Source organism: Centrocercus urophasianus, unplaced genomic scaffold, assembly GCF_019232065.1.
Source record: "Centrocercus urophasianus isolate 14NV4802_14NV808 unplaced genomic scaffold, USGS_Curo_1.0 seq_28, whole genome shotgun sequence".
Classification (NCBI taxonomy): domain Eukaryota; kingdom Metazoa; phylum Chordata; class Aves; order Galliformes; family Phasianidae; genus Centrocercus; species Centrocercus urophasianus.
Genome location: NW_024884844.1, coordinates 4,537,757 through 4,552,085, shown reverse-complemented (window position 1 = coordinate 4,552,085; position 14,329 = coordinate 4,537,757). Strand labels below are relative to the sequence as shown.

The 14,329-nt window shown below is 44.5% G+C and overlaps 1 protein-coding gene across 1 annotated transcript in view; it reads right to left on the bottom strand.

The window, feature by feature from the left end:
• Nucleotides 1-14,329, bottom strand: part of PDIA5 (protein disulfide isomerase family A member 5) — a 92,091-nt gene that overhangs the window by 64,653 nt on the left and 13,109 nt on the right. Inside the window, exons 4-6 of the mRNA XM_042827018.1 lie at nt 13,936-14,023; nt 2,441-2,524; nt 1,651-1,696 (exon numbers count right to left, since the gene is read on the bottom strand). Coding sequence (XP_042682952.1) covers nt 1,651-1,696; nt 2,441-2,524; nt 13,936-14,023 — 218 coding nt within the window. The remainder of the gene's footprint in view (nt 1-1,650; nt 1,697-2,440; nt 2,525-13,935; nt 14,024-14,329) is intronic.

Sequence of the window (14,329 nt, the reverse complement as noted above, 5' to 3'; positions counted from 1 at the left end):
AAACAGCTGAATTCTTTCACCACTGCCCAGCTCTGATGTGCTGCCCAATCTGTAAATCATTAGCAGTTGGTTTCAGAGAGGCAGTTAATTTAAGAAGGAGTAGAGATCGTGGAAGACAGGAGCTTCAGAACCTCTTCTGTCCAAACTAAACTCACACATCCCATGTGTGTCTATGGGGTCACTCTAGATCTGCTTTCTTCTCACCAGCCAGAAAGAAACACCTAAAGGCAGGAGGGAAGGGGAAAAATACATCACAAAATGGCAACTAAAAGAATAAACGACATGGTTCCTGTCCTGCTATGATCACAACTCAGCTGGAGCACTCCCTGGGGCTCCGCAGGTGCATTCCAGTTCATCCTATCTGTAAGGAAGAGTCACAGCACTAATTCCTGGTTGCAGTGTTGTATGGAGAGCAGGAAAGACGTTTTAATGAGTATTCAAACCACCCACATCCAGGCAACTAATCAGTCTACTTCACCCCACCACCCACTAAGAGGAAAAAATAATAAAAAAGCATCAGGTGCACTTCCTCACTAAGTACACAAGGAGCCTGAGGCATATGCTGACAAGGCTGGGTTATCCAACCCAGGCAGCATTTTTGCTGCAGGAGAGGCGAAGATGCACATTCCTGTTCTCCTCACTTCATGTGAATCCTGCTGAATAGATGATTCAAACCATATTTTTTTTCCAAGACAAATCTCTCCATCATCTACCTCACGACAACTCTGGCTGTGGAAGGAAGGTAACAGAGGAAGCATGCTTAGAAGTGGCCACTCTGACAAAATAGAGTTTACAGAGCTTCTCACACAGACTTTTCTCCATCCCAGTCCGAACTCTTGAACAAGGCAGAAGATAGATACAAATCTAATTCTGACAGCCTAAATCGATTCATCAAGCTTCAGTGATTATGCAAAGACCAAGTTTGCTGAAGAAGAGGAAGAAAAACAAATTGCCATCAGAACTGGGTGGAAGTCATTTCTGGAAGCCAAATCATCACGTGCCCCATATGAGGATACTCCCGGCACCTCACTGGGGATTTGCTGAGGAAGGCTGCTCACTTTCACCTTGCTTACTGTGCTTTCAGTCTCTCATTCCCCCCATCAGTCAAATTTCGTATCTTTCCCACTGTGCTCACAGAACACTGCTTCCTGTTGCTTTGCCTCAAGATTCAGAGAAAACGGGAAGTCATTTCATCCCTCTTGCACTCTGGGCACATCCATAAAAACTGCAGTTCCATGATCAAAGAGCAGGCCACTCAACTCTTAGAAATTTATAAATGCAAGGCCTAAAAACCTCAGAGAAATTTCTATCCAAAAACACAATATCAGCTAATACTTTCAGTTATACTGCCATCAGTAGCACCTGGTAATGAAAATAAGAAAATCCCTATTTGTAACCAGCTTGGAAGCTAATTCACAATTTATATGACTGTTTAACATGGGTTCAATCTTGTTAATACACAGCTTTTCTGAATCTGTGGTTGGCAGATGCATGCATCCACAAAAGCCCCTAGGTCATTCTGACAGCTGCTTATGAAGATTAACCACCCTCCCTTTCATGCCTTCAGCATGAAAAAATACCAACACCTGTTCTTAACCCACAAATCTCTCTCCCATACCTAACCAAATAATAATCAAATATTAAATTTACCTTCAACGTGACAGCTCTGTTATATTCAGTATGAAATGCACCATCCCTGTAGAACAAGGAGTGGGTAACAGTGTTAACTTACAGTAGCATTGCTGGAAATCACACAGCTCCCTCACTTCTAACTAACCAGAGTAAAATTATCCTGCCAAAGCCACAGAACCCAGCAGAATTTACACCACAGCAATTTAAGCAGGGGAGGAAAAGGAAAAACTGAGGATAAAGGCAGGGTGGAAAACAGTGTGTCATGCAACCAGGTCTCTCCTCTCTGACACTTTAATAATAAAATTTACTAAGGCATGATCTTTGGAGATGCAGCTGCTTGGTATCTCTTACACTTTACAGTACTCCCACTCTATTATTCTCAGGAAGAAGATATCTTGCTATCTCATTCCATTTCCCTCTCTCCAAGTACTTCACAAAGTACTATCTCAAGTTAGAAGAGAAAGCAGAGTGGTGAAGCCAACTGTCCAAGACACATGCCGGTAGGCAAGTGACAGAAAAAGCAAGAGATCCAAATCTCAGCCGTCAGCCCTGTGCATTGGGTAGTTTTAGTCTATTGGGCACCTCTCCCACAAGCCCAGATAATGTACTCTCTTCAACAGCACAATTTATCTTAACTTCTGTTACAACACATGCTTCCAAACTGAAGAAACAGCGAGCAATTTCACATATCAGAGGGCATAGTAGAAATAACTTCTCATGCTGTAGCAAAATGGAGCTGCAAGGAAAACAAATGGTCCTAACAGGGGCATCAACAATTAGGAACTACAAATCCCAGCACAGCACTCACTTATAATGGAGTAATTCCACTCCTTTCTCCTTTGAATTAGGATCTACTTTCATCTTCTTGCATAATTTTCGGCTCTCAGTGTCACTGCAAAAAACATATATTGGAAGAAAAACAGTTACAAGAGAAAGAAATCAAATGCATTCAGTTCTGAAAACTCATTGCTCTGCTTCCTCAAAAGCAATTAGTAGTACCTAACGGTTATTTAGAAGCTGCTCAACCAAGTTTCGGAGAAAAGACAATTAAATTCCTCAGTTTGCCTGGTCAAGACACAGCAGACTGTGTTAATCTCCATTCCGATGTCAGGCTCCAACCAGCAGAAAAAGAGTCCATCCTAGCATGTCTAAGTACCTCAGATGACATTCTGTTCAAGGGGTTAACATAAAATTTAGGAAGTCAACATTTAAGAAGTCCATGTTCTTGATACATTGATGATCAAATTGAATATTTTCACAAATGGTGCTAAGACAAAAGCTGAACTGGTTTTGTATCTGGCAGAAGATAAAACCAAGATATCTTCACAGTATCTCCATACCCTGATCACATGTGGCCACCTTTGAAAAGTTCCAAATTTTGGAGCAATCCCATTTGCTCTAGGTACGAGGAATGTGTCCTGGAGCCACAACAGGCTGGCAGAGGGAAGGTGGTGGTTTCCAAACTGATAAAGAGTTCACTTTATGTTTCTGGCATAACCCCAATTAGGCTAAAGAAAAAGGCCATGGGAGCAAACTGTGCCTTTGGTGAGGCAGGCAGGGGAAGGGTCTGTGCCGACTAACTGCTGTCCTCAACAACACAAGAGCGCAGCTGCTAAGTCTGCTTCAAGTTTCAGTGGATATGAAGCCAGACACAGACCTGGGGAGATGTGTGAAACAGTGAACAACAAAGAGAAGTGGATGATCCACACTGATGAGACTATCCTTTGCATCGACAAACCACAAGATTAAAAACCTTGGAAACCTGTTCCCAGCAGAGGACATCTTGACTTTTTGTGCAGATAAATCAATTTAGAAAATGGAAACACTGGAAACCCATCAAGTTTAAACCAATTAGAGACACATTAGAGAGCCCAAGATACAAGGGCTTCACCAAACGAAGGGCTGCTGGCAGCACTGGTTCTAATTCCCCCAATGTTCTCCAGCTGCCTTGGAACAATAAAGAAGTTTGCAATGTGCTGCAAATGAGAGCCTGCCTTGTGGAAATCTCCACAATGATTATCTTTAGGTGGAAATGAGAAAGGGTATAATATGGACACATGCACCAATACCAGAACTTTACAGTGAAATGAGTATTGTAAGGAACTAATGAAGCATGTGACCACTTTACCAGTAAGAAGTGCCTGTAGCCTCTGCTGTTGAGAAGCATATTTCTGTAAGAGCGTTACTGAATTCATGTCTGCTCTCCATTGTCAGACTATAGCTCAAGCAACACCACAAATATCTCTGTCCTACCAAACCAAGTTACAATCCCAATAGCCTGGATTTAGAGTCTTCCCGAGAAAGTCTGCAACAACATCAAGTCCAGGAGCCAGAAGCTCCCTGCCTTCACTCACTTGCAGTCCTCCAGCAGTCCCATAGACTAAAACTAGGGGGTTCAAGGGTCAACAAACACCAGGAGGCAGCACAGCTTCTGACCACCCTCACATCTTACCCAGACACAGATCAAGGTGCATGGAGAAGACCTCGTGGAACTGCTGGCGTTAACTGCTTGGCAATCAGCTCATGTCAGTCCACAGTTAACACTTCTAAATACTGTTCTGAATACTCCCAGAAGTTTCCACCTCAGCCTTGTAGAGACAAAGGTTAGAAGGCGGTAGCAGGGAACAAATGCAATGCTGAACACCTGGCTCTGGCAACAGGCTCTGTCAAACCCCTGAGACAAGCAGAGGACCAAAACTGGTGTAGAAACAATCCTGCTGTCAGTTCTGCCATCAATTCAGGCAACTTCAAACCAGAGTGAAACAGGGAATTTTTCCTCACATATCAGTTAAGAGATTCAAAGGCTTACTCATCTCAAAACAGTTTTGCAAGGTTTGTCATTGGAAAAGCTACAAAATATTACTACCAAGATGCACTCACAAGCAAGCCAGTAGCAACTCCTGGCACCCCAGCTCCCATCAATTCTCTTCGTGCTTGCATGAGCTTCTATTAAAAAAGGAAAGATAAGAACAGCTGTTTCACTGGAAGGACCAGACTGTGAGCCCGCTCTGCTCTCAGGATTGCTCCATTTGTAGAGATCCATGTGGCTGCTCGAATGCACATCCATTATCACAGGAAGGCAAGCAGCAGTTTGCTCCAGTCTTTCTCTGGCTATGCATTGGTCTGATTGTCTGCACCAGTGCATTGGGAATTCAGTCTGTTTATGCAATCTATGTGCACTGATGCAAGGGATGGAAGAGGAGTAAGCTCCCAGAATAGGAGATTTCTAAATATGAATCAACAATTTTTTCATGCATCAGTGCAGACTTCCGCACATGCCAGACCCACCAATTCAAATGTCGTATTAATGTTTCTTTGGAAAAAATGAAAAATAAAAAGATGTGCAGAAACGGCAGAGATGGATGCATTTTGCTTTTTCTTCTGCTTTTGCTTACAGCCAGACAAAAATAACCTGTAAAGAGCAACCCTGCGCTGATAGCACTTCGTAATGACCATTATCCTTAATGAGAGTAAATATCAACACAGATGCAGCCTCTGCTCTGAGATTTGTCTCCTTTGGATCTCAGCCAACAGCCTCTCTCTGAAGATGAGCTCCTCAGCTCTCACATGGGAGAAAGTAATGAGGACTCCAGTTCTTACAATTTAATTACACCACTTGAAGAGGCAGAGCAAGAGTTAGTTTCAAGGGCTGGAGATGGAAGGTAGGGGTGGAACATCAGTCCTCTGCCATCCCAGCCAAGGCACTCCAGACAAGGTACCAGGCTCAGGAAATGCTAGCTTGAGGATGGGTGTGTGATGATGCCACCAGCAGCCATCTTTGCTGCCTCGTGACAGAGCAATTTGGATCTCACAGATCCCACCCGCGCTACTAGTGAAGGGGTCCAACTTCATCCTGTTTCACCCTATATGCAATACAGCAAATGGAATACGGTCAAATCTCAAGTGGGGCAGCAGTACAGTACCCCTCATATCCTACAAACACAATCCACATACTCCCCACTCCCAGAGAATCAGCCTGGTGCTGCAAAACACTTCTTTGCTGGAGAAGCAACACCACGGCAGCTTGTTCAAAAGAACAATAAAATGAATGGTCTAAGTTGACCTACCCAAGCAAGGAGTCTGAATGACAAGGACAGCACACATCACAGGAACACCTGACCCCTTCCCAAGCACACTGCAGCCTTCTCAGCTTTTCTGTCATTTGGGGTTGTAACGGAGCTGGCAGAAAGCCCCAAAAGCAGCACTCCCTGCAAACCTCTGGAGTCCCCTGTCAGCGTTAGCGTGCATGAGTGATCACTTTGCACAGGCAGCCATCTGCTGCCGGGCTGGGATGAGGCTGAGGACCTTGCAACAGAGCTCTGACCACCTCTGGATAACAGTCATCAAAGCCAGCACCTGAAAGGGGCACGCACGCACTGGCATTGCTCAAGAACAGTGTGTGATGCTCTGCCCGCAGGTGGGAAGCTGGAGGCCCAAAGCCAGAAGGATGGGGACATGGTGAGAACCTGGTGGCGGGAGCTTACCCAGAGAAAAGGCCTTGCCACACTGTGGCAGAAGAATTCAGAAAGGGAGCGAACAGAGGCCAAAACAAGACAGGAAGAATGCAAAAATATGGTACAGGAACTGGGCTGCATAGGTTCACAAAAACAAGTCCAATCTGGACGGAACTTGACTAAGAGACAGTGCCCAATTCCTACTCCGAGGAAATTCAGTATTGTCTGGCAGGTTCAGAAGGCAGCAGGTTAAAGCCAAGCACCTGCAGCACCATTCCTTCCCACAAGCACCAACAAGATCTTCTGCAGCTGCCCACATATTCCCTTTATTGTGAAATGCTGACCACTGGATTCTAACCAAGGTAAGAAATCGACCCTACAGCACCATCAGCCTGTGGGCAGGGAGAAGCTGGAACAACTGTCAGATCCTCGCAAAGAAAATGCCAAAACTGCCCTCAGGAAAAGCTCATGTCTGCTGTTGCCAACTAGCAGCTCTGAGTGCATGTGCTGTGTGTGGCCACATTATCTCAGTGGTGCTGGCATTCACAACACCTTGAAGTGCAGCCTGGACCAAACCTTCCGATTTAAGTGAAGTGAGTAATAAATCACACCGTGGCAGCACTGATTTAAGTACCAAGGTCGTGGTATTTGTTCACATAGAAACTATCTTACTTTCCTATCAGCATAACACAACCACATGAACCACGGATCTCTCAGTCTGTAAACAGATTTTATCTGCACATCTCCAAAACAGGGCTCAACAACACACATAAGCCATGCTTCAGCATCCCTTACGTTCCAGATGCACCTGCAGACCAGCAGGATGGAGGCTGTGTTGTACTGTCCCAGCAGCTGGAATAGATGAGACTGGACAGGGAAGGAGAAGGCACAAGCACTGAGAACAGGGTGTTCTGTCCACAAAATAAGCCTTCCCATGCTGGAAAAAGCTTTGGAAGGCATCAGTGAGAGCTGCCATCAGGTTAGCGGTGTGCTGTCTCATTACTGCCTCTGTTGTTTAATTGCTTTCATTCTCTTACGGTGAAAGCCATCATACAGAGCACAACTCCAGTTTTATTCAGGGACCTGCAATTTCAGAGCAGCCCTCAGAAATGAACTATCACAAAGGGCTTCCCAGCCCAATGCACAGCCTTTGCAGTTCCCTCAGGCTATCCTGCAGAGCACACCCTCTCCAGACAACAGACTGGCGAACATCCTGGGAAAGCAGGGAGCTGAGACCCTGCCAAACAACTCACTGAGCTTGTGACCCAAAAAAGCAGCAAAAGCAACACTGATGCCAGAAATTTCCACAAGCCACATGACCAACTGAAACCAGATGGACCCCCTCAAATCCCATTCTTCTCAGGCTGTGGGCACTGACTCTGCACCACCTCTCTTCCCAATCTGGAAGCTACTGCAAACACTGCTGCTCACAGCACATCCCACTTGTGAGGCTCCTCCTGTTCTCTAATGATCCCAGACTTTGCTGTGTCACTCTCAAGACAGATCTGAATAGGAGAATAAAAGGGGAAAAAAAAAAAAAAAAAAAAAAAAAAAAAAAAAATCACTTCTCAATCCATCAGCCTAGCTTGCAAAAGCACTTCTCTAAAGAGCTGTGCTAAGCAGCCACTGGATGGTAATGGCTCACATCCACTCAAACACAAAGTACATCTGCACCTCTCGGAGCAGACAGGCACTTCGATGCTATGCTCAAGGGTAGGGCTTAGGAAGTGGCAGATGAGCAAAATAGGAACAGAACCCAAGAGAGATGGATGCAGAAGAAATAAGCTTAGGAAGCTTAAAATACAGGATTTGTCTTTGAAAACAAAGCAATGCTTTGTCACTGCTCTAGATCTTATATGAAAATAAACTTACAAAGAATTGACAATAGCAACAGGTTTCCATAGCAAGGAATAAATGAGCTGCTTGAACAAGGCAGTGGATGAAAAGCCTGAATCTTTTAAGGCTTGAGGGAGCACAAATACCAGAAAGAGAAAGCACACCAACGGAAAGACTCAAGGATTAGGACTAGCAGCCTGATGGGACAGCTTCTAATCTGAACTTGAAGTCTGTTTTTTTTCTCCCCAAAGCACAGCAAAAAACCACTGTGTGGATCAAAGCGCAATCTTCAGAACCTCCTGCTGCAAAAACTTCTCAAAAAGTGCCTGGAATGCAAGTAGAAAAATGCCAGTGCTGTGGAGATCCAGCATCAGCAGGCATCCAATGAAAACGGCTCTCTGTGCCCATCAGTCAATTGGAGAGACCAGAAATCTATAGAAATTAGATTAAAAAGAAAGACTTTCCCCAAATTCAAACTCATCAGATTAATTCTCACTAGAAGTAAGAGCAAGGCAAAGAGCAGAAAGAAGCTCTACGACCAAAAGGTGACAGGTATCATCACACAAACCTAATTAAGGAAAAAGATGCACAGCACAGACAACCAGCTGTGGACATTGCTCAGTTGCTGACTATTCATTTTGCTTTTCAATGTCATTATTCCATGAAGTGTTGGAGTCACTGCTCCTGGAGATGTTCAAGAAATGTGCAGATGTGGCACTGAGGGATGCGGTGAGTGGGCAAAGTGAGGATGACATGATGGTTGGACTCAACGATCTTAGTGGTCTTGTCCAACCTTATTGATTCTATGATTCTACAAGCTCCAGCTCTACTGAAAGGGAGTAATGAATGGTACTGTCCATGGGAACATGAATTAGTAAGAGGCACTGGGCAGTATCCACACCTGCACAGCAAAGGTGCAAAGGAGCTACCAAAGGATCTACACTAGAAATGCAGAATACTTGAACTCCTTTTCTGAAGAGAGGCATCTTCATCAGTCACATCCAAACCTCCCCTAACCCTCGCCAGGCAGGTGCAGAGGGGTACCTCTGGCATGGGACACGAGTACTAACACTACTTTGGTACGCACACCAAGTAGGAGCACAGAAGGGAGGTTCTGGATGCCTCTCCACAGGTACACAGAAGCCACAGCACACTGTGCTCCTCTGCAGTCTCTCTCAGATTTCTGGCTGCATGACGAGCTTGGAGAGTATGTAGAGGATATATATATATTTTTTTTTTAAAGCAGCAACTTCAGGAAAACTGAGATAACTTATCATTACCTCTCAGCTCATTCACTCTTCCTTTCACTCTTAAAAACAGCAATGTTAAAAATTCCCGGTTAACAAGTAACCGGAGGCAAAACACAAACCACTGGCACGCATGGCTGAAGTTTTGGTACAGAACCAGGCTTCTATACACAGCACCACAGTGGATTTTAGCTAATCATTGTGCTTCTCAATTAGTGCAGACCAAGCAGGTTTACTATGTTAGAAGAGTTTACCTTAAAGGAGATTTTTTGAGAATAGAACAGCAATTCCTGCACAGTCACTGACTGTAAAACAAGAAGACCTGAAGGAGCAGTGGCTTTAACCTCATGGGCAGGTTATGAAAGAGACAGGAGGAAGGCACTGGAAATCTATGCTGCAAATGCCCAGTTTGCCATAAATATCATAGCCATGTAAGGACTACACTGTCAGCATAACCACACTTACAAATAGTTTCTTACAGATACCTGGCATACCTACCCTGGATCTGCTGCAAACAGACCTCTGAAGCAGCAGGAAGAAAAGGCAGAACACAGGCACTGCAACCTGCTTGGATGGAAGCAGCTGCACCACTGCAAGCAAACTCCTCCCTTCTTTCCACTTTCCTCCCCATCAAAGCTGGTCATTTTTATTTGTGATCTCAAAGCTCTCCATCAGCTTTAACATTCAAGTGCAGGAAGGAAGATGAGCAGACTTACACATAAATAAATCCTATTTCTGATTGGCTTTATGGGCGTGAATGTAGAAGCTAAAGAGCAAAACAACACATAATGCTACCTGCGTCAGTAGCCTTATTTCTGAAATTCCTCTCTCCTATTCCAATGACTGCATATAGGTAAAGCCTTTGCTGTATCAAAGCTTTGGGAAATTGGAAACTGGGGAAGGAAGATTTCATTTAAAACTTGACATTTGGAGGCATCCCAGCAAAAAAACACATAGTAGATTGTTTCCTGTAGAGTGTTTCCTGAACCAGAAGATGTTTATATACACAGATTTGAAAGGGCTGCCTTTCCATCCCAACATGAGGAATAAATGCTGAAGGAAATACTTCACCTTTATGATAGATGTAACTGGATTGCAACGTTTTAAATAGTACCTGGGGAAAGACTACAAGGATGACATAGGGCACAAAAACAGGAAAGTAGGATTCAAACTAACCAAAAATCAGGCAGGCACTTTAGCCAGATGGCACTTATTCTTCCCATTAGGCTGATGTACTAACGCCAAGCATGGGCACAGTGGCAGCAGATGGGAATCACACAGCTTTGTTTGTATTTGGGACCTGCTGGAAGGGGAGCCATGCAATTAAGCAGGGAATATCTACTCCAAGCCAAAGAAATATGTATTTTGAGTCCTGCTCTACACAGCTTAGTGGGAATTACTGCTAAAATCAAACAGATCTTAGGAATCACAAGACAGAACTGAGACTTTACTTCAGAGACGCACAGCAAAAATGTTATCTTTCATTCAAGCACTAAGCTCTTCTCGTCATGTTCACACAAGCACTACACTTTGTGCCTTTACTATGGAGTGGGAGTTCTTTACTATAAGAGTGGTGAGGCACTGGAACAGGCTGCCCAGAGAGGTTGTGGATGCCCGGTCCCTGGACATACTCACAGCCAGACTGGATGGGGTCTTGGGCAACCTGGTCTGGTATTAAATGGGGAAGTTGGTGGCCCTGCCTGTGGCAGGGGGGTTGGAGATTCATGATCCTTAAGGTCCCTTCTGACTCAGGCCATTCTGTGATTTTGTGCCTTCTACATACTACCTCAAAGATTTGCTAGCAGGAGTTCCTATTTCATGCATAATTCCTTCTACTGTTAGAACCCCCATTGGTTTGCTAGTAAAAATAATTCAACAAATAATCCAGCCCACTGCTTGATTTTACATCTACCAAAGAGCATCTGAATGCACTAAACAAGCAACACTTACTTGTGTTGCTGTAGCATTTTCCAAAGGTCTCCAAACTCTTTATAAACACTGACTAATGAATCAGGCAATATTTGTCTAACTGCCTGGCAAACACAGATACACCTCTTTTTAATAGCGGGAATGAATAGCAGTAACTCAGTGGCCAAGTTGAGAACCACTGCTCTCCAGAAGACCAATCCCTCTCACGATTCCAGCCTCTGTCCCAGCCTGCAGACCCAAGCAAGCCAAAATACGGACAGCAGTACTTGCAGTCAATCCCATAAAATAAGGGAGGAGGGGGGATTACAAGGAAAACAAAGAAAAACCCAAACCCACGGCCAATAAAGAATAAGACTGCTGTTGCCACTGCCGCAGGGAGCAGACACAAACCACAGCTCCAAACAGCACAACAGCCTTGCCAGCACTTAGTTCTGACAGCAAACAAGTCTGCTGCAGTGGGATGTGCAGAATAAAGCCAAAGTTCCCAGCTAAACATTACTGCCAAAGTAGCCATTGCTTGTCAATATTTGTGAAACAAATCGAGCTTGTGTTGTAAATATCCTTGCATCTGTGTGCTGTTTGTTTCAGTATGAAGGGTTGCAAATAAGCCTCACAGCATACTTGTTCTAGGAGAATGGCCTGAGAGCCTCTGGCAGCGCTCAGCTGTACCCAGTGCCTACAAACAGCCCTCTGTGACCAGTGACAGACAGCACTCCTGCATCCTCACATTATCACTGCAGCAGTTTGCAACCACCTGTATTAGAAAAAAGAAAGCCTTAAGGAAAAAAAAAACATCAAGGAAAATAGAAGTTCTAAAGTCATCTCAGTGCTAAGAGATTGATTTCAGAGTGCTCTATAGGCCTAACAAGTAAATCAACCATAAAACTTGGTCAGGCTCAAGCACAAGGTTCCTCGTGTGCACAAAAGCATCCTGTGTTACACACACGAGCCCACCAGCTCCATGGGACAGACTCCAGGTGAGGACACATCTCTGCAGGACGCAAGGACAGAAGAAAAGTCTCTGATAAAAACCCAGCCACAGCTGGACAGGCCATCTATTTTTTCCAGGCTCTTCCCATCTGAGTAATCCAAAGATATACTGCTCAACCCTCCAAGAGAGAGCTGCATCTACTGTTGCATTCACTGTGTCTTGTTCACAGGCTAGTCCTCAGCAAGAGGAAATATGGTTGGGAACGTATGAATTTATTCTTACACCTTAGAAGCTCTTACAGCATGACCATCAACAGGCTGCCTCACTGTCAGGGAACAGCTCACCCTTCCTTAAGGACAGGAAGCTCCCCATCCTGGCGAGACAGGAGGTACAAGGACCAAGCTACTTATAAAACATATTTAATGTCTCCTCCAGGAATGCTTTAATATATCAATTCACTTCCTTACAGGTTGTTTTAGATGAAAACATTTATAAAGAAAGAAAGGGGGAAGCATATCAGAGTTTGAGTAAACGAGTTGATTTTACAGAAAAAACAAGCAATGCATTACCCTCCCCATCAGCATCACTTACAAGCTCAAGAACACAGACTGAACTGTTAAGTGCCAACACTTTCTGGATTTCAGATGGAAGCTTTCTACATTGAATCTTTCCTTCCTCAACCCAGAACTGAAGTAAATCATGGAGATTTATTGCAAGCTATCGGTTATTGCTTAGTTGCATTACAGCAGCATTTTCAAGGGCCAAATGGCCTCATCATTCAGCAGCTGTACAAACACATGCCACGTGCACACACAGAGTAAGAACCTCACAGCACAGAGGTGGCCTGAAACAAAGAGGAAACAGTCACAAACACAGCTGATAAGAAACTAAAGTCAAGAACCTGGTCCAGTACCCTCTTCACTAATGCTCATTACCAACATCAGTAAGTTGTCTAGCAGCACTGTTGTTAGAAAGGAGCCTGGTCTTCAGAGATCTGCCAGGTCTCCATGTGACTTTCTCCTCTTTAGTGTCAAGACATTATCTGCTGGCTATTTGCTATTTGGCAGGTGGAAACAGGTGCAAACTATGATTCACCAGCAACTCATTCTGGGTCACTACCCGATGGATGGAGACCAGCTCCAAAATCAGCTTTAAAAGGAGTGATATGATTTGCAGAAACAACAGATTTGTGCACAGTGTACAATTTGTTCGTTCCACAGCAATCCACCCAAACACAGAGGAAGCCAGCAAGCTGTTCCTCTGCAGATCAGGGAAGGAAATTTGCCACCTGTAGGCAAAGTTGCAGAAGCAGAGAGGCTCTATGGTACATAAACTAAAGCCATAGGTAACATGTTATTGGGCTGACCCACTCCAGAGGCTTTCAGATCTGCAAGCCACGAAGCACAACCTACAAGCACAGAGGAAGCTCTTCAGAAGAAAGCACATTTTCCTGAGAAACAGAAATGGGTGGGCACTTCAAAATCAACCAGCCTTATTGCATGTGCAATATCTGCTGTCCAAGCAGAACTGTGCTGCCCTCCAGCCAAGGCATAACATGTGGGATTCTACCTCACCCTGTTTGTGAGAAAGTTGCAGTAGTGTTTCCATGCTCTGTGGCCCCCATGACAGGTAATACCATACCTGAGGTCTCCAGCTTTGGGCTGGAAACACATTGTCACAGAAGTGACAAACAGCTTGTAGTGGAGAAACAATCCCCTACCAATTGCACAAAGGAAGAATAAAGGTGGTAAGATGCAGGCTCCCTGGGGTTATACAGAAACTGTACAGAGCGATGTGCATTCAGCTACAGGCAACAAGTTTCAGAGCTACCAAAAGAGCTAAGTCAGCAATACAAGCCAAAAGGGAGTGTGGGCGAAGGGGGAATAAAAAACAGCAAGTTACATACCCACAGTCTATCCAGCTTATAGTACCTCTTCCTTTCACCTCTTGGGCCACATTAGACAGTAACCTGAGTGAGCTTTCTGCAGCAGCAGCTGGAAGAAACAAAAAAAAAAAAGTCACCAACAGCATTATTACTCCATAGAGAAGAATACAATGGTGCATTCCTTTGTTCTGAAGCACTGGAACTTCTTCTCTAATCTAAAGAGACTGCTAAGAGAAGGATCAGCAAAATCTTCTGTAAACCAGAAGAAACGCTGGCTGCAGCTACAGCAGGTGGCTCCTTCCCATCTCACTCCCCCTTAACATTCAGACTCATCCCTCCATGCATTCCTAGACCTATATCTATAGAGCAACGCCATGTTCTCTTCTGCAAACCAGCTTCTATCCAACAACACTTT